Genomic DNA, 24,899 nt, shown 5'->3' with positions numbered 1-24,899 from the left:
GCTTTTATTAATCTGTGAATTTCTTTACCAACACACCTTTACATTCTTCCTTTCCATCTGTGGATCATTTGTCCTATTATTATCTGTACTGGATTTTGCTGATTGTATTTCCATGACATTTTACCACATCCCTCGAGCCCTGTATTGCCTGTAAATTAGTAGTTGAAACTAAAGGCTGGATCAGATTCAAGTTTTTGAAGTTTTGGTGAGAATATTTCCTAGCTGGTGGTGTTTACTTCCTTCAGGTGCCCACAGTGTCTGATTGTCCCTGATTGAGTCATGTTGGTGACCATAGTTCATCATTGCCTAGATGTCTTGTTCCATTAGAGGCCATACAACGATAATGTTCTCTGTTTTTCTTTCTTCTTTTATTACCTGAAATATTTCGGTAAAAAGGAACTTCCCCTCGTTTACTATTTGGCTTCCTTTATTTTGTATAGAAAAAGCCAGATTCATGCTTGCTTGATAACTTCTCTTTATTTACCAGTTTTCAGAATGATAGTTTCATTCTGTAACATTCTCAAGGTGAGGTGGTCTGCATCTTTGTTTTTTGAGTGTAATTGTAAACGTATGAATTTAAACATAGTTGATATGTTTCAGTTTGTTGCAGTTATTATTCTTATTGATGCTCTGATTGCCCCACTGTTGACCAGTGGGAGCCTCTTCAATTTGGTTTCTTGGTCCTTTTGACACAACTCTAGTAGTCTTTGATGGCTCCCTGGCTTTCTGGTATAATGAGGTGTTTTGAGCACATCTTAGCATTTCTTGCCCCAGAGCTGGAATTAGCCATTTCTCTAAGGAATGCTGGTTTCTTATGGTGGGAAGGGGTATCTCTTTAAAGGGTACTATCAAAGGCAGGTCGGTGACCATTTCCTTTTAATTCTCTGAAATCTAAACAGATGAAAGTGCCAGATGTGGTGTCCAGCCTGGCTCCACGGAATTTTTAACATGGAGTTCTCACACAGCATATGGTCATTCCTCAACTCGCCACTTGATGTCACTGCATAGTCAAATGAGCATTCAAAAGTACCCTGCAGTGATTTGTGTTATTTCTGATTCTGTTGAAAGCAATGTTAATGAGATGTTGGAAGGCAAATGTACTACTTCAAATGCAAAAGTACTCTATCAAATAATGCAGTGAGTGCATTCAATGACAAAATTAATTCTAAAATGAAAGCCTGGCATCCTTCATTCAGTCTTCCTTCTTTATGACCTTGTGAAGAGATGTTTACAAAGGAATTATACATTTATTAGCATTGTTAATTACTGGAGCTTTTAGATGAATAGAAGGCTGTGAAAAAAATGGCACTATCAGAATATGTTTAGTATTCACAAGAGGCAATAGAATTATCCTCACACTTAGATCAGCTGCAACACTCCAGACTACTGTCCTTTCTCTATGCCCTTAGGTTAGAGTTTGGCCTTTTCAGCTCATTTCAGCACCGGGTTCTCAATAGGGACCAACAGCAGGAGAAGTTTAATGGTCTTAATGAAACTTTCACGGTTTAAATGAAATATCTAGATATAAAGGAAAAACTTGGAAACCAGGAGTTTATTTTCAGAGTAACCTATGCTCCAACCCAGTTCATCACTCAGTGGTCATAGGACCTTTGGTATATTGCCAGCCTCACTGCACCTCAGTTTCCTCATCTGTAAGATGAGCATGAGTACCTAGCTTTTATGGTGTTGTGAGGATAAAATATGATAATATCTGTAAATACCTACTCAATCCTAGACATGAGGTAGACACTCAGTAAATGTTAGCCTATTCTCCTCCTCCTAACTTCATCTCCCTTTGAGAATTTGATCAAGTTTTATTAGAATTAACAATAACAAAGTCAAAGTTACTGCAGATACACTTGGGTTAGAACCTCAACAACTCCAATAATTATGAGTTTTATAACTTGCAGCAAGTTGTTTAATCTTTCTGAGCCTCAATTTTCTCATCTATAAAATAAGATTTGTAAGGCATGATTGTTAAGGCCAGTTTCATTGTGCATTTGAAAGAACTTTGTCAGCTGTCAGCACCTAGGTTGCTGATGTCATTTTTACCTCTAAATGACCAGGCCCCAATGGAGGCCATTGGCAGCTTGGGAAGTTCAGCCTAGAGAAAGAGAAATTTGGAAGAAAGAGCTCAACTGCTAAACCTTTAGGGAGTTCTCACGTTACCACTTAGGAGATTTACAGACCAGTGTTTGCCCATGTTCCTAGACAATTCAACCCTGTTTGTAACCACAGGAAGTTGGGGCCAAGGGTTTTCAGTCTTAGCACCCTTGCTTTGCCCCCTCACTTTGATTAAAAGGGGACTTGCTCAACCCTGCTATTGAAAATAGCCCCCTGTGCTTTTCTGTCCCTTTATCCAGCTTTATTTTGCTTTGCTTCACTTATAATCAATTGCATTATATATCTCTATCTACTCATTTATTTATTGCCCTCTCCCCACTAGAATGCAAGCTTCCCAAGGGTAGGGCCTTTGGCTAGAATATAACAAGTGTTCAATAAGAAGTTGGTGAATTGGCCATCACGGTGGCTCACATCTGTAATTCTAGTACCCTGGGAGGCCAAGGCAGGTGGATCACCTGAGCTCAGGAGTTTGAGACCAGCCTGGGCAACATAATGAGACCCTGTCTCTAAATAAAAAACAAAAACAAGTTGGTGAATGGATACATGAACAAAAGAGCTTCATCCTTGCCTCTCCTGTGCTTCTGTCTCTCTGCTCTCTCCCATAAAGATCTTGGTCCCCATCATAGCTTCAGTTGTCGCCAGTATGTTGGTAACTCTCCAGCCTGACCTCTGTCTGTCTCCCCTGAATGTCTTGTTATCCCATCAGACTCAGCGTGGAGCCTGAGACAATGTGATTTACCCACTCACTCATTCCTTCATTCGAAAGATAGTGAATTCCTTGTTCACTTACTCTATACCAGGAACTATTTTAGGTGTCTAACAGTAAAATGGATGTCATGAAGTAATGTCCTTGCCCCTGGAAGAATTCAAGTGCCATCTAGATAGACGGGTGACACTTATACCATGTGACATTTGCACTAGGTGGGAAGTTTGGTTCAATTTGACAAACATTTATTAAGTATCTCTAATATTTAAGCCACCTCATCTCCAAAAGCCTTGCCGATGATAAGATTCTGTGTCTCAGCCTAACTAATTACCATTTTCTCTCCCCCTACAGCTGTCAGTTATCCCGTAAGTCTTTTATAAACTCCCACCAGGCAGGGGCTTCAGGCTGTTTCTCTGTGGCTGATGCCCGGGTCAACATGTCTCGTGCTGCCTTCTCTCCCAAGCACCAGCCTTATATTTCCAGCTCCCAGGAGGCATCACCACATAATCCTCCTCAATTATCTCCCAAATCAGCATGTCCAAAACACAATGCAGATTTCCACACAAAATCAGATCCCTTTCTGTGTTCTCTGTCTTAGTGATGGTCCCCTCCCTCCTCCTACCCATGCTGTTCCAATGTCATTCTGACTCCTTCACTTCTGCATCTAATTATTGGCTCAACCTGATCAGCTCCCAGCTGTCCCTTCCTTCCCTTGCATCTACACAGGTCTTCGTCATCTCTTGCCTGAATCATGGCCATGGCATTGGCTCCCAGCTCTCCCATTTCTGATCCTTCTAAAGTGTCCTTTTATCACCACCTGCCTAAGGCACAGGACTGATCACATCACCTGTCTTTGCTCAGAAACTGAGCCTCCTCAGAGGCTGCTCAGCTCTGGCTGGGGGCCTCAGGCCCATCCAACCAGACATTGGGGTTTGAACAAAAACCCAGTTAGTAATGAGATGCTTCATTTCCACTAGGAGAGGGTGGGTCAACTTTGGGTCCCAAATGTTTGACCAGGCAGTAAATCCTAGTAAAAATGCCCTATGATGGTACTGACTACCCTCCACACACAGCACCACTCCCATGTCGACCTGATCTCAGAGCATCCCACCCGCCACCACCCAACATGACTCCCACCCCGGACACAACATCCACTTCCAGACCTTTGCTCATACGTCCCCAGCTCCTCTCAATCCTCCCCAGCCTCTGTTTGTTGGAAGCTCTGTGAGGACAGAAGGTTGTCATATTGTTCATTGCCAGCATCAAGAAGAGATACTCTATTTCCAGACAAGGTCACGTATACAAAAAAGGTAGAGATGCTGAATAAATGCTTAATATCACCTCTTTCTTAATACCTTCCCTTCGTGTTCTAAGTCAGAACCCATCATTCGCTATTCCTCACCCCCAGAACATTCTGGATGTACCTTCCACCTTCATTCCAGCATTTCCCTCCAGCCAGCATAATCCTTCTGTGTGTTTCTCTCCCGACCACCACACTTAGAGCTCTCGAGGGCGGAGAGACGTCTTTATCATCCTTACAGCTCTTATGGTATCTGGCTTGCATTTTGTGCTCGGTGATGTTCAACTCAATAAGCAGAGGTCTAGCCTGGTTGAATGAAATGCTTATTGTGTGAAGCCTGTCTTCCTGTTGCAGCAAGACTGTCAGTTCCTGCTCTGATACTTCTTTTGCCTAGCACAGGGCTGCATGCACAGCAGACCGTACACTAGTGTGTGTTGATCCATTGATTGTTAAAGTTTTGAAGTTGAGTGGTCAAGCTCAGAGTCATTCTTCCTCCCTGCATGCCTGCACCGGACACTCCCTGAAAGATAATGCGTTATGATTTTTTGCTTCCTTGGACGAAAGCCCCACTTCCCTCCACTAGCCCTCGCTATTGCCTGTGTCATCTTTCCCCTTTCTAACTCTTCCAGACCTTTTGAGTCAGCTCCTTTTGTGTTTCTGGAATCAGGAGTGTGTGTATGTTTGAGATTCCTCAGTTCCCATGGTAACCAAATGCTTTATTCGGAATACTGAGCTCTGACACTGCATGAGATAAAACACTGCCCTGGAGGAGAGCTTCTTTCAAGATGAGGCATTTATAGATAGAGACGTATTCACAGGCTTACAAAAATAATGTACAGACTTCACGTTTATTTCTTTTAGGGGCTCAAAGCACTTTATGAGCATTTCTTAACTCACCTTCAAGCGCACGCACTGTTACTGTGCTCCATGTCCAGATTGGAAGCTGAGGCAGGAACCAATGAGGCAAAGTGTCCACGAATACAAGCAGAGTCAGCCAGAGCTAGGCTCCTTCATACACCAGGGTTTCATGGTAGGGTTTGGTTTCTGGCTTGTTTGTGCGGTTCTGTGATGGGAGTCAGTGTGGCTGGTTAAATTAGCAGAGAGGAGAACTCATGTATCTGTTCCCATAGCCCACCCAGTTGGTTTGTTTTCCAGTAAAAGGATTCTACGATGAAGCAATAGGGAAAATTTTATCTGCATTACCAGCATTTCAGTCTGCCTGGGAATAAATATAAAGAATTGGGGGTTTTCCCAGAGTGAATTTTAGAAATCCCTGAATGATGACATTCTCCATCTCACTCTCTGCTGAGTTTCCTTCTGCTTCTCAGCCCCTTCTCACTGTCCTTTGCCCTGTCCTCTTTCTCCACCCACCACTTAGATATTAGGATTCTAAGGAGCAAGCTTCTGGCCTGCTGTTTGCACAACGTCTCTGCCACATGTCGCTTCTTACCATGATTATAGCCAGTACCTACTCACTGGATAGAAACTCCCAAGTTTCTGTCACTAGATCCTTCTCCTTCCCAAATCAGTATCTCTGACTCCAGTCCTGTCCCAAGCCTAAGGAGGTTTTTACATGGTCAGACACACATTTAGATAATAATTGTTGCATGAATGTATTTCACAGAGGGACCTTAATATTCATATGCCCCCCAAACTAAATCATGTACACCCCTACAGCTGCCCTTCCTGCCTAATGTTACTCTTCGGCCTTTAATCCCTATTCTGGTTAGAGGCATCTTCTTCTACCCAGAGGCTTAACTGGAAGCCCTGAAGAATCCTCTCTTCCTTTCTGTCTCTTACCTCCCTCCACATACAGGTACCTCTCAAATCTGCCTTTCTCCCACCTTCATCACCTCACACTTGGCTGTTCCTGGGTTCCAGTGGCCCCACAGCTCTCAACCCCTTGCCATTTCCCCTGTCCCTCCACTGTCACCAGAGGGATCCTTCCAAAACACAATTGGATCATGCCAGTCCTCTACTTTAAAACCCTTTCCAGGACGGGCATGGTGGCTCATGCCTGTAATCCCAGCACTTTAGGAGGCTGAGGCGGGTGGATCACCTGAGGTCAGGAGTTCGAGACCAGCCTGGCCAACATGGTGGAACCCCCTCTGTACTAAAAATACAAAAATTAGCTGGGCATGTGCCTGTAGTCCCAGCTAGTCAGTAAGCTAAGGCAGGAAAATCACTTGAACCTCGGAGGTGGCGGTTGCAATAAGCCAAAATCGCGCCACTGCACTCCAGCCTGGGTAACAGAGCGAGACTCTGTCTCAAAAAAAACCCTTTCATAGGTATAGCTGTACATCTAGGATCAGGTTCAAACTCTTTAGCATGTCTTTCGAGGCCTTTGCATCTGGCTGCGGTGGGTCCACTTCTCCTGTTTGAGTTCCCACCGCTGTCCCCTTAGTGTGTGCTCAGATGTTGATTATGTAAATGAGTGAGACTTATGTAAACACTTCCCTCACTATGTCCTAAGTGCTGTCGTCTTTAGCTCTGTCAGGCTGAAGACATCATTTTTATTGTTTAGCCCCGAATTGTTCATTTAACTGAGGGGTCTGATATGTTCAGGCACTATGTTAGGTGTTCAGCGTACATCAGTGGCCAAAAAATGATAAAAATCCCTGCCATGGTGCAGCCTATATTCTAGCAGAGGACACAAAACATAAACAATAAACTGAATGAGTAAATTATATAGTATGTTAAAAGGTGATAAGCGCTGTTAAGAAAGAAAAAGTAAAACATAGGAAGAAGATTGGGATGGGGTTAGGGAATGGGGTTACAAGGTTACAAAACATTTTAAGAGTAGGCCTAATTGAGAAAGTGAGAATTGAGCCAGTTCATAATATTACTTTGTTATTTTTTTAGTGGTATTTTTTGTCTTTATTTTGTTTTGGAGACAGGGTCTCACTATGTTGTCCAGGCCAGAATGCAGTGGCTATTCACAGATGTGATCAGAGCACACTGCAGTCTCAACTCCTGGCCTCAATCAGTGCTCCTGCCTCAGCCTCCCAGGTAACTGGGACCACAGGCATGCACCACAACACTCGGTTACATGATATTTTTTTGTGTGTGTGTGGAGACAGTCTCACTCTGTCGCCCAGGCTGGAGTGCAGTGGCGTGATCCTGGCTCACTACAAGCTCCGCCTCCTGGGTTCACGCCATTCTCCTGCCTCAGCCTCCCGAGTAGCTGGAACTACAGGCGCCTGCCACCATTCCTGGCTAATTTTTTTGTATTTTTTTAGTAGAGATGGGATCTCACCATGTTAGCCAAGATGCTCTTGATCTCCTGACCTCGCGATCCTCCCGCCTCAGCCTCCCAAAGTACTCGGATTACAGGTGCGAGCCACTGCACCCGGCCGTGATATTTCTTTAGATTACCATCATGTCCCTCAAAAGGCTGTTCTGAGCAAATTGCCAAGTAACAATAATAGCTACTGTTTGTTGTGAGCTTACTATGTGACAGGCTCTGCAATGGGCAGTTTGCACAGTCTTTTCTCCTTTAATCTTTACAGTGGCCTTCGAAGACTGATGTTATCACTATCCCTATTTTACCAGTGAAAAACCTGAAGATTTGAGAAATTCAAGAATTAGCTTAAGACCTAGAAAGGGCAGAGCTAGGATTTGAGCACACACTAGCCATTTTGCCTCTAACTGATGAAGGAAGACATTTGAGGACCACTCCTTTGGAGCTTTCCAAAATCAGTACTTAAAGAGCCAACATTGTCCCTTTACCTAGAATACAATTCAGTGTCACAGCCCAAGTAGGGGCTGCAGAGAGCACTCAACACCTGCTTCCACCTCCAGCACCTGTTTCATTTTAGACAAATGGTTCTCAATCTAAAGACATGGTTCATAAAAAACTCCAGTGTCTTTTATTGCCTGAAAAAAGTCTTTCCTGAATGTTCATCATCTGTCTACTAATCCAGTTTCCTCTCATTTGAACCTCAATGAAGCTAGAGCCCAACTTTCTTCATCTCCCTTATTATCTCTTCAATGTACTTGAAGAACCAAGCCTCTGCTATTCAGAATTGGTCTCAGTTTCATCCATGTTCAGTAGCTGTTGTCTAGACATTAGAACAACCAATCCATTACAGACAACATCCTGGGTGTTCACATCAGTGACCCTGCAATCAACATGCTGAATGCTTGTCCAGCATGACCAACCACTTGTAAAAGAGCAAAGCATGATTCAGAGGACTCCACCAAAAATAATGCATTATTTGGCCTAATCTTGGCCTGGTGCAAATTCAGACTTTTGAGTCATACAGCTCATTAGAAATCGGGATGTACTTGACTCTAATAAAAATTTTAGTGCAACCCAGATTTAGAGTGGTATATTTAGGGTAGGCTACAAGACGAATTTTGGGACAGAAGCAGATGACGTAAGGGAGAGAATAATAATCTTGAAAAGAAAGACTTTATTGCTTCTCTGTCCCCAATTTCTGCCATCAAAAGAAATGCCAGATTTAGGAACAGTCTCTTTCCTTACTAGAAAAAGAAGGCTTTCATGATTTGAGCAGACGAAAGGATTTATGAGAAGTGATTTCTTTATTTGGGGCATGTTTAAAGCTTGTGTTGTGGGGCCCTTCCAAGTCTTCCTTGGGTCTTTGCCTTCGTTAGCTCTGAGTTTTTTTTGTTTTTGTTTTTTGTTTTTTGTTTTTTGACACAGGGTCTTGTGTTGCCCAGGCTAGCCTAGCTCTGTTTTTGAATGAAGCTGCCACAAGTCACTGCTGTGATGAATTCAGTCACTAGAGCTGCTCTGCTGTAGAAGGGCGTTAGCTACCATACTCCCATACTCATTGCTGCAGCTCTGCCCAAAGTCCCCTGTAGTCTTCCTCCTTCCCAAGGTGGTGACAGAGCAGCAGAAAAGAGGTGCAACCGGGCAGTAGAAGGAGCCAGAGAAAACAGTGAAGGCTTGGCCTTTGGGAAAGCAAACCTACTGTCCCCTTGGGATATTTCAAGAAAGAAAGGGAGGCTTACATTTATACTCGGCTACTGTGTTTCAGGCCCCACATCAGAGTTTTTCACGTCCATTACTGCATTTAACACTCATACCTTTGGAGGAAAAAGAAAATATATCTCCTTTTACAGATGAGGAAACTGAGGCTCAGAGAGGTAAAATCAACCCATCTAGGAAGTAGTGACTCAGTCCCCAGTCTTACCACTCTAGCATGCTTGTCATAATAAGCGTGGTGAGTGACTTCTTTTTTCTTTTTTCTTTTTTTTTGTTTTTTTTTTGAGACGGAGTCTCGCTCTGTCGCCCAGGCTGGAGTGCAGTGGCCGGACCTCAGCTCACTGCAAGCTCCGCATCCCGGGTTTACGCCATTCTCCTGCCTCAGCCCCCCGAGTGGCTGGGACTACAGGCGCCCGCCACCTCACCCGGCTAGTTTTTTGTATTTTTTTAGTAGAGACGGGGTTTCACCGTGTTAGCCAGGATGGTCTCGATCTCCTGACCTCGTGATCCGCCCATCTCGGCCTCCCAAAGTGCTGGGATTACAGGCTTGAGCCACCGCGCCCGGCCGTGACTTCTTTTTTCTAAAGATTCCCCCTCTCTCAGAGGTCATGTCCTTTCTTAACCAGCCCTTGCTCTTGAACCCCCAGGCAGTTCGGTGGTTATGCCAAGGAAGCAGACTACGTAGCACAAGCCACCCGGCTGCGTGCTGCCCTGGAGGGCACAGCCACCTACCAGGGGGACATCTACTTCTGCACCGGTTATGACCCTCCCATGAAGCCCTATGGACGGCGCAATGAGATCTGGCTGTTGAAGACATGAGTGACCCACTGAGCCAAGAACTTCCTGGAAGCGTGCCTCTGTGTCTCCTTCCTCAGGGGGCAGGAGGGGGCAGTACTTCCCAAGATCCATCTGCAAATCCAACTTAACCAACTTTCCTTCAAAGTCAGTTACTGCCAATTTTCTGAAAAAAGCATGTTCCATATACTAAGTCTCTTTTCTCACGGTGGGAAATAGTACAGCCAAGATAGGCAGCATCCTTCTCATTGATTTAGAAAATTCTGCGGTAGACCAGAAAAATCCTGGCAGCTTTTCTCCAGCCATCTGGGTCACTAAAAACTGATTTTCTAAAATTATTGAATTTGTATTTTGTTATTAAGGGGGAAATGTGATTTGTGCCTTTCATCTGTGATTCCTATAAGAGCTTTGTCTTCAGAAAAACTAAAAATAAAGACATTGACTTAAACAGCTGAGACAAATCATAAATGTAATTATTTCCAAGGTTCTACAGTCCTGAAGGTAATATAGGTGTGAGTACTATTGATGGTGTTTACCATTGCAGGAACCCTATATGTAGAGCTCCCAAGTCCTTCAGAATATAAACCCGAAGATCCCAGGACACACACCATCCCTAAAGTAGGCATTTCCCATGACAGTTATGTAGCACTCCGTGATTATAAGTTGAGGATTATGTTTGCAACTGTGGTCTGCAGAGGGTTCCAGGAGTCACAAGAGCAGACTGAGAAGAAAAATCATTGCACTATGGTGCACAGACAATCCTGGAGACACGATATTTGCCGGGAGGATTGGTTCAGGAGGATGAGATGAGAAGCAGCTGGGGTCCAGTTTCATTAACCGAAGAGGATAGGAATGAAAGAAACAGTGCAGTTTGGCCTGCAGAGAAGGACACAGATGCAAGGCTGTGAGCAGGAAGCGGGATGCAGCTGAGCTGGAGCAGAGCCCGTGCATGAGCAGGGGAGGATGAAGCTCTCAGTGGGCCCAGGGCGTGTAGAAAGTACTCTGATCCTCATGGTGCGCCAGGGCCCCACACTCTCAGCAGCCCTCCCTAGGACAGCTGGACAGGTTTTCAGGGAGAAACCCACCTTAGCACCCACCCACACCCCATTTGCTGTTTTCTGTAGGAAACAGAAAAATGAGCTTTAATCCTCACCATGAAGAGTTCTTACTGGACGTAAAGTGGGGTTTCCTAAGGAGAGGAACAAGAACTATATGTCATCTTTCCTGGAGTCCTTTCAGCAGTCTTCTGAGGGATGGGCCATGACCATTTCTGAAGCTCCTGGGTGAAAATCATCAGCCACCCAGCCTTGACTATCAGACACCATGCCTAGCACTTTGCATGCAGTGCCCCAGTTATTCCATGGGCAACTCTGTGAGGAAGGTACTGCTGTTCCCACACACAGATGAGGAAGCTGAAGGTCCCACAGGCTCCCACACTTGGGAAGCATTGGAGCCAAGACGAGAAAGTGCAGCCACAGAGGCCTTATTACATGTCAAGCAGTTTAAGTTTTGTTTTAAGAAAATTGAGGCCGGGCGCGGTGGCTCATACCTGTAATCCCAGCACTTTGGGAGGCAAAGGCAGGCGGATCATGAGGTCAGGAGATTGAGACCATGCTGGCTAACATGGTGAAACTCCGTCTCTACTAAAAATACAAAAAATTAGGCGGGCGTGGTGGCGGACACCTGTAGTCCCAGCTACTCAGGAGGCTGAGGCAGGAGAATGGCGTGAACCCGGGAGGCGGAGCTTGCAGTGAGCCGAGATTGCACCACTGCACTCCAGCCTGGGGGACAGAGCGAGACTCCATCTCAAAAAAAAAAAAAAAAAAAAAAAAAAAAAAAAAAAAAGGAAAATTGAAAAGTGCATGGGCAGCTTTGAGCAGGAACATGATACTGTTATGTTTTAGAAAGAAAGTTCTGTCTACAGTGTGGAAAATAGACTGGAAAAAGGATATGACTGGAGACAGAGAGACCAGTCACAAGACTAAGTCAAAACTAGATCATGGCAGTGGGGATGGAGAGAAGTAGACAGTTGGGAGCTAGAGAAGAGGTTAACAGGACTTAGTGACTGGTGAATGAGATGAGGAAAAAGTTTGAAGAGGATCAGGGCATTGCTCCAAACTATGCCATTGTGGCAAATTGGCTATTTTGAGCTGAAAGCAATGGAGAAATGGCAGATACAGGAAGTGCTGTCTGCCCTCCCCTTTTCTACCTAAAAGCAGTATGTAAATTTCCCCTGAGAAAGGTGCTCTCATTGTACTAGGAAGAGGAGAACATGCTTGTCACCAGGGATGGGAAGTCAATGCCAAGATGAGGCTGTACAAATCTTACTAAAATTACCCTTATCTTCCATCAGTTTCCCCAATATGTTTCCTAGTTACTTTCCCATCCCCCTTCCAGCCCAAACCCCTTTTTCCTTTGTCATGTCTCCACATTTCTGCTCCTGCCCCCTTGGACACATTTTCTACACAACTTCCAAAAGGATCTTTGCTTTAAAATTCTTATTTTGCACTTAGACTAAAATTCAACTCCATTTTATGACTTGCAAGGCCTTGTGTGATTTGGCACCTTCTGACTACTTCTTTCTTTCCAATCTCTCCCTTAATACCGTTCTGCCACAGTGGACTTTGAACACATGCAGTCCTTTTTTCCCTAGGGCCCTTGCACTAGCTGTTTTGTCTGCCTTTCCCTTTTCACTTCCTTTTCAAATGGCCAGGTCTGCTCATCCTACAGATCCTAACTTAACTGCCTCCTCTTCAAAGAGGCCTTCAACGGCCCCTCTAGCTAAAATAGAGTCAGTCCCCCCTATAGTTCTCCATCATACCATGACATTTTTGCTTTTTTCATAATACAAACCACAGGAAAATTAGTTTTCTTTTTCTCTCAGATCCCCAGGAGTCAAAGGTCTTGAGGAAAGCTGTGTCCTCCGGAGTGATCAGAGCCCAGTGCTGGACAACATGGGATGTAATTTTTTAACTTATTCATATCCTTTTGTGTGTGTGTGTCTCACACAAGACTGTAAGTTTGATAAGGAAGATCCCTATACCTGCTTTTTCCCCATTGTGTGCCCAGCACCCAGCTCAGGGATCTATCATTTAAGAATGCACGAAACTGTAACAGAAAACTAACAGTAGCTTAAGCCAAGAAGGTTTTCTTTTCCCACATAGCAAGAAATCCAGAGACAGGTTCAGTGCTCAATGTTGATGTCTCTGTGCTTGTCTTTCCCTCAGGGCTACAAGGTGGCTGATGCAGCTCTTGCCATCTCATCCATGTTCAAGGCAGGAAATTAGGGAGATGGGGACAGGCTGTATCAGTTGCATCTGTCCCATTTTATGAAGAAACAGAAGCCTTCCCAAAACCCATCAGAGTTCTACTTTTATCTCATGGGCCAAAACTAACACCCAGGGCCATCCATAGCTGCAAGGGAGAGTGTGTGTTGGGCTTTGTAGCCTCTATAGTGAGGAGCAGCAAGGAAGAAGAATATTCGGAATGGCTTTGAGGTAGCTGATCAACAGTGTCTTTTGCAAGGGGACTATGTGAAGATGTATATACCTGAGGTCAAGAGTTTGGGAAGATGGGAAACAGCTGGAGAGATGCGTTGAGGCCAGATTGCAGAGGATCGTAAAGACTTTAATTCTATATTCTCACTTGTTTTTTTTTTTTTTTTTTTTTGAGAGAGAGTCTCGCTGTGTCACCCAGGCTGGAGTGCAGTGGCGTGATCTCGGCTCACTGCAGCCTCTGCCTCCCGGGTTCAAGCGATTCTCCTGCCTCAGCCTGCCAAGTAGCTGGGATTACAGGTGCCTGCCACCATGCCCAGCTAATTTTTGTATTTTTAGTAGAGATGGGGTTTCACCATATTGGCCAGGCTGGTCTCGAACCCCTGGCCTCAAGTGATCCATCTGCCTCAGCCTCCCAAAGTGCTGGGATTACAGGCATAAGCCACCACACCCCGCCTATTCTCACTTCTGAGCCAAGGCACATGGCTCAGGAGCACTAACTGCCTCCCCTCATGGTGTCTTTTGCTTCCCCCGTCTCTCCTCTCTCCCCCTTTGAAAACCCAAAACAGTGGAGCATGGTCAAGATGAGGAAGGGAGGAACCATCTTCAGTCCCCTACCCACAGTGAGGCCATAGCAGGTGACTGGATGATAGTCATAGAATGAATTAAGAGAAAAGGGGATTAGGAGCCAGGGAAATGAAGGAAGTTTGTCCTTGTTCTGGACTTAAGAATGAAAAACAGAACCAATGAGACTAGGATTTCTAATTGTCCATCTGTGGATTAGTAAAGCAATCTTTTTTCCTGATTCCCAGTTATCCTCTTGTCAGTATCTTTCCCAAAATATACTGATGGAAAAACCCTCTGGCCCCATCTCACTCCTCTCTAGGGCCTGGATTAGGGCATATGGCTAATATTTTAGATTGTAAATTGGAAAGCAGTAGCCAGAAGAATACAGATATTAATAAAATCTAAACTGTACTCTAGGTTTAATGCTCAGGACCACAGCCTGAAGGCTGCTGCCTCAGCCAGGCACACTGGCTCACACCTGTAACCCCAGCACTTTGTGGGGCAGAGGCGGGTGGAATGCTTGAGGTCAGGACTTTGAGAACAACCTGGCCAACATGGTGAAATGCTGTCTCTACTAAAAATATAAAAATTAGCCAAGTGTGGTGGCACGTACCTGTAGTCCCAGCTACTCAGGAGTCTGAAGCACAAGAATCATCTGAACCCGGGAGGTGGAGGTTGCAGTGAGCCAAGATCACGCCACTGTGCTCCAGCCTGGCTGACAGAGCAAGACTCTGTCTCAGAAAAAATAAAAACCTGCTGCCTCTGCAGATTAGCATATATGAGGCTGTTTTCCCTCCCCTAGAAGCCATCTTCCCAAGGCATGAATATTCCTTGCATGTTTTGTGAGCACCGCCCAGTAAAATTTGTTCTGGATGCTCCACAGCACAACCACCACATTCTCATGCTCATCTGAGTGTTTAAGGGCCATAGGGTGACTGTAGGTAAATACAGTGGAAGGCTTGGCTGAGCTCAGGGAGTTAATTGGTCATCACTTGTTTAAGAAAAACCTCTTTAATTACATTTGGCTTCTCCACTCCTGAGTAATGTTACTTTGATCATGAGCACAGTAATTAAAGTTTCATAGCATGCCGCATTGGTAGGTATATAGTTGACTGAATGCCATGGATCTTGCCTTTGAATTTATATTTCTAACTAGCTCTGGCCTTTTTTTTTAGAAGTAATTTTGTTTCTATAGCAACATTATTCTAGAGGAACTGGGGACAGACCCAAACAATATCGACAAATGCAGAATCAAGAATCAAACCGTGTAAGGTGGAAAAGCCAGAGTGGGCTGAAGGTATGGCAAGAATTGGTGTAGGCTATGAAGAGCTATTGCATAATCAAACTCCAGGTAAAAAGACCTCCTGTCTCCTTGGCAATGAATTTAATTAGACCCTCATCAAAAAGTCTTTTTTTTTTTTTTTTTTTTTTTTTTTTAAGATGGAGTCTCACTGAGTCACCCAGGCTGGAGTGCAGTGGTGCGATCTCGGTTCACTGCAACCTCCGCCTCTTCGGTTCAAACGATTCTCTTGCCTCAGCCTCCTGAGTAGCTGGGACTACAGGTGTGCATCACCGTACCCAGCTAATTTTTTTGTATTTTTAGTAGAGATGGGCTTTCACCATGTTGACCAGGCTATTCTTGAACTCCTGACCTCAAGTGATCTGCCTGCCCCGGCCTCCCAAAGTGCTGGGATTACAGGCATGAGCCACTACACCCAGCCAAAAAAGTCATTTCAAGAATGGGCTCAAACCCCAGCTCTTCTCATATCCTGCCTCTTGCTCCCTTTTGGGTTCCTTACCTTCCAGCAGCACTGGAATTATTGCTGGTTCCCCTGGCAGCCTCCCCACCGCCCGTCCTTCATGCTTTCACTCACACTGCTCCCACACCTACAATCCCCAATCCCTTTAGAGTCCAGCTCAAAAGTCTGAATTCTTCCTTACTCCCTTCAGGAACACTCCTTTTTCTCTATGATTTATAATCCCCATCCCATACCCATAGCATAAAGGATGTGTGCACCATAGATGCTCCGTTCTATTAATGTAGATTGGCTGGAATTTTTTAAAATGAGAGCTATTGATAGCTAGTATTTATTGAGCATTCACCACGTCCCAGGAACTGTGCAAACTTGTTACATGAACTACCTTACGTATTCTACACAGCCCTATGAGGTGTTCACTAGCACCATCATCTCTACCCCATGTACAGATGAACTGGGGCAGTCGGAGAGGCTCATTAGTATGCTCCAGGCTACACAGATGATCTGTGACAGAGTCAGAATTTGAGCCCATGCTCTTTTTTTTTTTTTTTTTTTTTCTGAGACGGAGTCTCACTGTGTTGCCCAGGCTGGAGTGCCGTGGCCGGATCTCAGCTCACTGCAAGCTCCGCCTCCCGGGTTCACGCCATTCTCCTGCCTCAGCCTCCCGAGTAGCTGGGACTACAGGCGCCCGCCACCTCGCCCGGCTAGTTTTTTGTATTTTGTAGTAGAGACGGGGTTTCACCGTGTTCGCCAGGATGGTCTCGATCTCCTGACCTCGTGATCCGCCCGTCTCGGCCTCCCAAAGTGCTGGGATTACAGGCTTGAACCACCGCACCCGGCCGAGCCCATGCTCTTATCCGTTCTGCAATACAGTACTAAATGCTCAGTTCAATGGCCGGTTTCCCCGGCTGGCAAGAAAGGAAATAAGGCAGGGTGTGAACCTACCAGTGAGTAGGCTGGGTGGTTGTTCCCTCATCCCTGTATAATTTACTCCATGGCTCAGCCCAAGTGGCAGTGATATAATCCCTGTGTCCCTAGGGTATGTGCCGCTGCCTGGAATTTAAATGAACAAACTCCATGAGATCAAAACTCCAGAAGCAGCATAGATACCCAGCAGCAACCTGTTTGCCGCTTGTCAAATTAGCAGCCCTTGTTTCCTCTCATAAAGTAAAACTCAGCTGAAAGAAATTCTTATGCCACCAATACAAACACAAGACTATTGCCCCTTCTTACATAATGTCTATGGCAGACTTCTGAATATATAATGTATGTTTGTGATCCTGTTGTCTCTGCTGGCTTTTTAGAGCCCTTTCTTAGGGGCTAGCAGATTGTGGATTCACACCAAGGTGTCTGCCGGTGTGAGCAGAATGTGTCTTATGATGGGGGGCCCTAAACTGGAGGCACAGCCCAGCAAAGCCTTGACCATTCTAAGAATCAAAAGGAAGCTTCAGCACTTGCATGTATCTGCAAAGGCTCCATGGAGGAAGTGGACTTACGGGAGTTGATTTAATTATTAGGAGAAGAGGCTTCTTGGCCATTGGAGAACACCACCTTTGCCTCCTTCCCTCAGTCAGAGGATCAGGTGTCCCACCTTCCATCCACAGCTCATCCTGTCACCTGTGCTGGGGGCCAGGTCTCTCACTTCCTCAGGAATTTCATTCTACCATCTACTCTGTCCTTGTTATTTCAGCTTCTCCCTGGTCTCTGGCTCCTTCTCAACATAAATTCATGCTCACATCTCTTTAATTGGAACAACAAAAAACATCTTCCTTCAATCTAATCTTGCTTTCCAGGTACATCTCAGCACTCTCATTACCTCTATAAATTGCCGGCCGGGCGCAGTGCCTCAAGCCTGTAATCCCAGCACTTTGGGAGGTCGAGACGGGTGGATCACGAGGTCAGGAGATCGAGACCATCCTGGCTAACACAGTGAAACCCCCGTCTCTACTAAAAAAAAAATACAAAAAAAAACTAGCCGGGCGAGGTGGCGGGCGCCTGTAGTCCCAGCTACTCGGGAGGCTGAGGCAGGAGAATGGCGTAAACCCGGGAGGTGGAGCTTGCAGTGAGCTGAGATCTGGCCACTGCACTCCAGCCCGGGCGACAGAGCAAGACTCCGTCTCAAAAAAAGATAAATAAACAAACAAACAAATAAATAAATAAATAAATTGCCTTAGAAATGACTTTACACAGAGTGTTTACATCCTTCCCCCTCATTTCCTCCACTCATTGACATTCACTTTCTCTGAAACTGATGATCATGAAGTCCAGCATAGTTGGCCTTTATCAGGCTGAACCAGCTCCTCTATACTGATCAATACTGAGACCCCTCCTCCCTGGTATTCTTCCTCTGGTACCTGTGACCTGCCATTCTCCAGGTGCACCTGCCTCACACTACCTCCCCACTTCTTTCATAGGCGCATCTCTCACTGCCCACCCCTAAATGTTGGTGTCCCCAGGAGGGGATTTCTCTACCCTCTTCTGGCTGCATCATGTCATTGTGCCCACTCCCAACAGCAGGTCATCCATGACCATGAAAATCGTGCACATGGTTCTGTGACCATCCATGACCTATCGACTCCTAAGTATTTATTTACAACCCATCTCTCTTCTTGACTTAGTTTTTTTCTTCATCTCATCTCCTTTCAAAATGTCACCCTCAGGCATGCAGAAATAAGAAATGGATTTACTGCTGAGACATACACTGAATAATTCCTCTTTGATACAAAAACATAACAAAAATTCTGGTTTTTTTTTTTTTTTTCAGACAGAGTCACTCTATCACCCAGGCCAGAGTGCAGTGACACAATCTAGGCTCACTGCAACCTCTGCCTCCTGGGTTCAAGTGATTCTCATGCCTTAGCCTCCCAAGTAGCTGGGATTACAGGTACATGTGCCACCACACCTGGCGAATTTTTGAATTTTTAGTAGAGAAGGGGCTTTACCATGTTGGCCAGGCTGGTCTCAAACTCATGGCCTCAAGCAATCTGCCTGATTAGGCCTCCCAAAATGCTGGGATTATAGGCAAGAGCCATTGCTCCTGACCTTAACATGACAAAAGTTGTTAAAGTGCCATTTGTAAGGGCTTCTAAGGAATGGGTAAGATCCACCCTCTTTTCGAGGTCTTTTTCTAGCAGGAAGAGAGGTAGAGTCAGGAAAATATTCATTTCTTCTTCAAGTTACACATACTTCACAGTGTGTAAATCTCAACTATTTAATTTACCAGCCCCAATTAGATGTGGTTTTCTTGACTGCTGATGTTTAGTATTATTTATTTTTGTAGTCTCAGTTCCCAGCCGAGTACCAATATATAGTGAAAGCTTGGTGTATGATTGTGGGATGGATAAATGAATGAATGTGTTTCCCAATTCATGAAATTGCTGAAAGAAAGGTGAGGAATGAGGAGGGAGAGGGGTGTCCTGACTGTGCCACCAGCCTGGTACCTGCTTACGATGCCAACAGGAAGTTGGCACATGAGGAAAAGTATAAAAATGCGGAAATAAATCCGAATGCTCAAAATGCGTATATCCGGTGACCTATTTGACATAGTCATACAAGGAATTTGCAGATACTTCAAACAGCACGTCCAAAATTGAACTCTCACTGCACACTTTTCCTCCCTCTTTTTCATGCCTCCAGCTTCCCCGTATCTCTAAATAGCACTACCATTCACCTATGTGCTCAAATCAAAACACAGAATCACCCTGAATAGAGAGACATCTTCCCTGTTAGCTGGACGGCCCTCAGGCATCATCTTTCTCCCTATGTGACTATCATCTGAGCTCAGAATATTCCTCTGAGCAACAGTATCATCCCCCTCCTTGGGAATCTCACATTTGCACTTGAGCAGGCTGCCAGCTGTTTCCTGTCTCCCCCAAACTTCTCTTAAGTAAAGTAGGGGGATGGGTGGGAAACAGTGGGGACGTTTCCTGGAGCACAAACCTACAGTGCCTCTAGCCCTGCCTGGCCAGGAGTGAGAACTTGGGAGGCCACATACATTTTGCTGACCCCTGCCTATAATTCCTCCCTATTAACCAGGCTTTGGCCTGTGCCTCGTTGTTTGTGGTGTTTGGCCCACCCTCTGGCTTAACACATTCGTGACTCCCTCTCATGTTTTCATTTCACATGTATTGAACCTCTCCAGTATGCCAAGCACTGTCCTAGGCAATTCCGTTTATAAGTGAACAAAACAAAGACCCTTACCCTTATAGAGTAGGGGATATAGATAGCAAATAATAGACATGTAAATTTTAATAGCATATTATATTATGTCTTAGAAAGTAGTAAGTGCGATGGCAAAATTTAAAAGCAGACTGAAGAGAATGGGCAGTGTTTGGGAGGTCGGTATGGAGAGGGTGGTGTGTAGTTCCTGCTGATGTGGCCAGGGAAGCCCTCCTGGAGAAGCAAGACTTGAAAATAGTAAGGGGGTTGGCCAGATGCAACCTGGGAGAAGCCCATCCTAGGCGCAAAGGCTGTCAGACGGGGCGGGCCTGTGCGGTCGAGGAACTTAGAGGTCAGAGGGGCTGAAACAGAGAGCCCAGGGGAAGCACAGAGAGGTGACAGGAGTGGGTAGGTCTGGTAAGGACTTAGAAGCCACTTCAGAGGCTTTGATTTTTCTTCTGTATAACATGGAGAAGGCCATTGTAGGATTTCAAGCAGAGCAGTGACAAAATCAAGTGTTGCAAGAATCCCTCTGGCTGCTCTTTGGATCCTATACTGTGAAGGGGTCAGGGATGGGGCTCGGGGACGAGGTCAGAAGCAGACGGCCGGTTAGCAGTCTCCTTCAGCCAAGTAGACAAGAGGTGATGGTCACTTGGACTTGGATGGTGTCACTGAAGTAGTGAAAAGTGTTCAGAGTCTGTGATATTTTGAAGGTAGACCCAACAGGATTTCCTGGTGGACTTTACATGAAAGAAAGAGAGGAATCAAGATGCCACCAAGATTCTTGGTTTGAGCAGCTAGAAGAATGGCTCTGCTACTAACTGAGATGCAAAAGATCTGGGCTGGTGGAGCAGATCTGGGGTTCCAGGAGCCGCTCTTCATTCTCTGTCTCCCCACCACGAGCAAGACAGAGATTCCACCTCCAAAGTGTCTCTTGAATCTTATTGTCTCTCTCCATCACTCCACCCAACCCTGGGGGACTAATAACCACCGTCATGCCTCACACGGACTCTTGAGATGGTCTCCTGCTTCCTACCCTGGTCTTTTCTAATCCATTTTCAATGCCTGGTGTTCCATCGTGCATTAGACAGTCTGAAGCAGATTGATCTTTGTAGTAGAAGCTGTCACTTTCTTGCTTAACACCTTTTCACGGTTTCCTGTTGCATCAGACTCCATTCCCCGGGACTCAAGCTCTCTGTATCATCTGACGCCCACTTCCTACTCCAGGCTCATTCTTTGCTCCTCCCCTGCTTGCTGCAGATACAGTGGATCTCTGTATTTCTCAAACACACCATGCTCTTTGGCAGCTTAGGGCTCCTGCTTATCTTGCTCTCTCCACCTGGAATGCTCTTCCTGCCACTCGGCATGGGCACAGCTGGATCTTTCATATCCTCTGAGTCTCTGCTTACATGGTGCCTATTCAGGGAGGCCCTCCTCACCCAACCTGTTAGAGGGACCCTCACTCTATTATTCTCTACCACAACATCTTTTACAGCATTTTCACACTGGTAATTATGTATGCACACGTTTTATTTGTTGTTCTATTGGTTGCCCTCCCACCAAACTGTAAGCTCGTTGAGGCCAAGAACTGTGCCTGCTTTGTTTACCACTATATCCACAGCATTAAGCACAACGAGCAGCTATGGATGCCCCTAAAAATGTGTTGCATAAATGAATGAATTAATTAACTGTAATGCACTTTATAGCTTAAATACAATAAAGACAGTTACTCTCAGAATAACATTTATACCCCTCAACATAGCCACACCCTCCCTGGATGATCAGGCTACAGGGCCTCCTCCTCCTCTCTCACCTATCCATCCTCCCGCTACACTCACTCACTTGTTATTTGGGGAAGAGACTGTGGTCGTCCTTGCTGTGGACATTGTTCAGCCTCCTTCCTCCATCCAGAGCTCTCCTACACCTCACTTGACCTGACTTAGACATCTCTTCTGAAAGGTCTTCTCTGAACCCCATGCCTGTGAACCACAGTATACGCTGAATGTCTACTGATGTTTTCCTTACCCGCCTACCTTCCACCCCACCCAGTAGGTAAGCAACTTAAACACAGGTAGTGGGCCCTGAGTCTTGTTCACTGTAGTATCTCAAGCACAAGCACAGTACTCAGCACAAAATAGATGCTCAAAAAAAGTCATTAAAAGAATGAACAAGCAGATAAATGAACACTAACGATATATTTCTAGGGAGAGAGTCTAAGAGTAAATAAATGGACTACATTAATATATAGACTTAATACTTGAATTTAACATAATAATTTGCATGTTGATAATTACATATAAAAATCCTTTGAAATTGTTAGAATCCTGGCTGGGCACAGTGATTCATGCCTGTAATCCCAGCACTTTGGGAGACCCAGGTGGGTGGATCACTTGAGGTCAGGAGTTCAAGACCAGCCTGGCCAACATGGTAAAACCCTATCTGTACTAAATATACAAAAATTAGCCAGGTGTGGTGGCACGTGCCTGTAATCCCATTTACTCAGGAGACTGAGGCAAGAGAATTGCTTGAACCCAGGAGGCAGAGGTTGCAGTGAGTTGAGATCACACCACTGCACTCCAGCCTGGGCAGTAGAGCAATGCTTCATCTCAAAATAAATAAATAAATAAATAAAATAAAATAAAATAATTAGAATCCTTAAGTAAGTTGCACTCTTTTTAACCTCAGATATGGTTTATATAATTACTTTGCTTTCAAAACCCTTTAACTCAGCTCAGACCAAATTACCTGAAAACCATCATTGATGGTTTTCCTTTTGGCTAATATGCCACAGGGAAGAGGAAACATTTGTTTAAGTTCAGAAAATCAAGAAACTTGCCCAAGATCAGAGAGCAGGCATCCAAAATTAAGTCCGACTCCAAGTCAGTGCTCATTTGATGCGACTAGTGTTTTCAAAAACATTTTTTCTTTTTTTTTTTTTGAGGTGGAGTTTCACTCCTGTTGCCCAGGTTGGAGTGCAATGGCACGATCTCGGCTCACCACAACCTCTGCTTCCTGGTTTCAAGTGATTCTCCTGCCTCACCCTCCTGAGTACCTGGGATTACAGGTATGCACCACCACACCCGGCTAATTTTTTGTATGTTTTAGTAGAGACGGGGTTTCTCCATGTTGGTCAGGCTGGTCTCGAACTCCCAACCTCAGGTGATTCACCTGCCTCAGCCTCCCAAAGTGCTGGGATTGCAGGCATGAGCCACCGCGCCTGGCTTCAAAATTTTCTTTTACCCTGGTCCCCAGTCAGAAATACATTTTACATTGAACCCAGGACAGACACACACACTTACACACACATACCCCTCAAACGTTTCACAAAATAATATTTACCATTGCTACCAATGTAAAATAAAAGCAGAGCAAAGCTAATATCACCATATTATTTTATTGATATTTATATAGATTATAAAAATCCAAAATAACACAAAACAGAAATGCAGACATGATTTTTATTTAGTGCACAGATACGCTAAAGCATTTATGAATTCATTCTGTGGAATACCTGAGGCAATAAGTACATCTCATACATTGTTCAACCTAGTTTCTTTCTTTTTAAAATCCAGTCAAAGTTGAAATCCTAAAAATTCACACAAATAGGCTGTAGCAATTGTCAACAATAGTAATACACCAGTTATGATAGTAGCACTGAAATTTTTCTTCAGTTTTAATCCACATAATATACATTATGTCTTTTAATCATTCTTCAGTATAAGAATTAAATACAGGCCAGGCACGGTGGGGCATGCCTATACTCCCTGCACTTTGGACAGCCAAGGTGGGTGGATCACTTAAGCCCACAAGTTCAAGACCAGTTTGGGCAACATGGCAACCCTCATCTCTACAAAAAACACAAAAATTAGACAGGCCTGGTGGTCCCAGCTACTTGGGAGGTTAAGGTGGGAGGATCACTTGAGCCTAGAAAGTCAAAGCTGCAGTGAACTAAGGTCATGCCACTGCACTCCAGCCTGGGTGAAAAAATGAGACCCTGTCTCCAAAAAATAATAATAATAAATAAAAGAAAAGAATTAAATACAATCAGTTATTCTCTTCTTTGTTCACCAGGTTTAATTCCATGATTGATTCAGAGATTTGAAAAGAAAATAGATCTTTTATTGAAATGCTTTTGTGTCAAGCTTCATATTTTCTTCTGAAAAGTAATCATTGTGACTTTGAAAGAAAAATGAGATGTAGCAGTATCTCTAATTTTATTTCTCAAACTGATTTTGTAATGTTCTCTTCTATGTGTTGAAACAATGTTGGGAACATACAGCAGCGTCATTATTACCTTTATAAGGAAAATTTTAAGACTTAGGAATGAGCATCCCTTCAATGGAATGCTGGTGCCTCTGGGACTATTTGATCCTATAGGGATATGTGCCTTTGATTTTGACTAGGCTATTTTAAAACTCTGTAGAAATAAAAGTCAACATATGGAAAACCGATAGCAATGTGAATAATTCTTGCATACAGACATACACATAAATTCTGCTCATGGAGTTTCAATTGAAGAATTGGAACAAGACGATTAATTTCCCAGATGGCTTTTCCATTCACATGCCTGGTGCTTTGTCAAGGATAGCTAGCAGGCTGGGCTCAGCTGGTACTATTGACCAGAGAGTCTGTGTGTGGTCTCTTATGTAGCTTGGGGTTTTCACAACACAGCAGCTGTGTCCTAGGAAGAGCCTTTGGACCAAGTATTCCAGAAGCCCGGAGCAGAAGCTGCAAGGCTAATTTTCACCTAGCCTTGGAATTCATGCATCCTCACTCCCACCACATTGTATTGGTTACAAGAGAGTCACTAAAGCCAGCCTAGATTCAAGTGGAGAGGAATTAGACCCCACCTCTCAATGGGAGGAATGTATGATACCTACAGCCACCTTTTAAAATTGCTGCCTTTTAGATTCCTTAAATGTATTTAACACATTAAAGTGTATTGTACAGCTGAGTGCAGTGGCTCGCGCCTGTAATCCCAGCAATTTGGGAGGCCGAGGCAGAATGATTGCTTGATGCCAGGTGTTCAAGACCAGTCTGGAATAGC

General features: G+C 44.6%; 1 protein-coding gene and 1 long non-coding RNA gene across 2 annotated transcripts in view; one reads left to right on the top strand and one right to left on the bottom strand.

Annotated features, from left to right (window-relative positions):
- HEBP1 (heme binding protein 1) overlaps nt 1-10,331 on the top strand; it is a 27,065-nt gene extending 16,734 nt beyond the window's left edge. The window contains exon 4 of the mRNA XM_011953982.1: nt 9,729-10,331. Coding sequence (XP_011809372.1) covers nt 9,729-9,900 — 172 coding nt within the window. The 3' untranslated portion in view covers nt 9,901-10,331. The remainder of the gene's footprint in view (nt 1-9,728) is intronic.
- Nucleotides 462-4,813, bottom strand: LOC105520326. Its single transcript, XR_001003114.1, has 3 exons — nt 4,762-4,813; nt 4,255-4,650; nt 462-1,291 (listed from the first exon to the last, which is right to left on the bottom strand). It is a non-coding gene; the product is annotated as an uncharacterized LOC105520326 (long non-coding RNA).
- Nucleotides 10,332-24,899: the final 14,568 nt, after the last annotated feature.

The sequence above is a fragment of the Colobus angolensis genome, unplaced genomic scaffold (genome assembly GCF_000951035.1).
Source record: "Colobus angolensis palliatus isolate OR3802 unplaced genomic scaffold, Cang.pa_1.0 Scaffold11, whole genome shotgun sequence".
Lineage (NCBI taxonomy): Eukaryota > Metazoa > Chordata > Mammalia > Primates > Cercopithecidae > Colobus > Colobus angolensis.
This window is presented reverse-complemented; position numbering and strand designations above follow the sequence as displayed.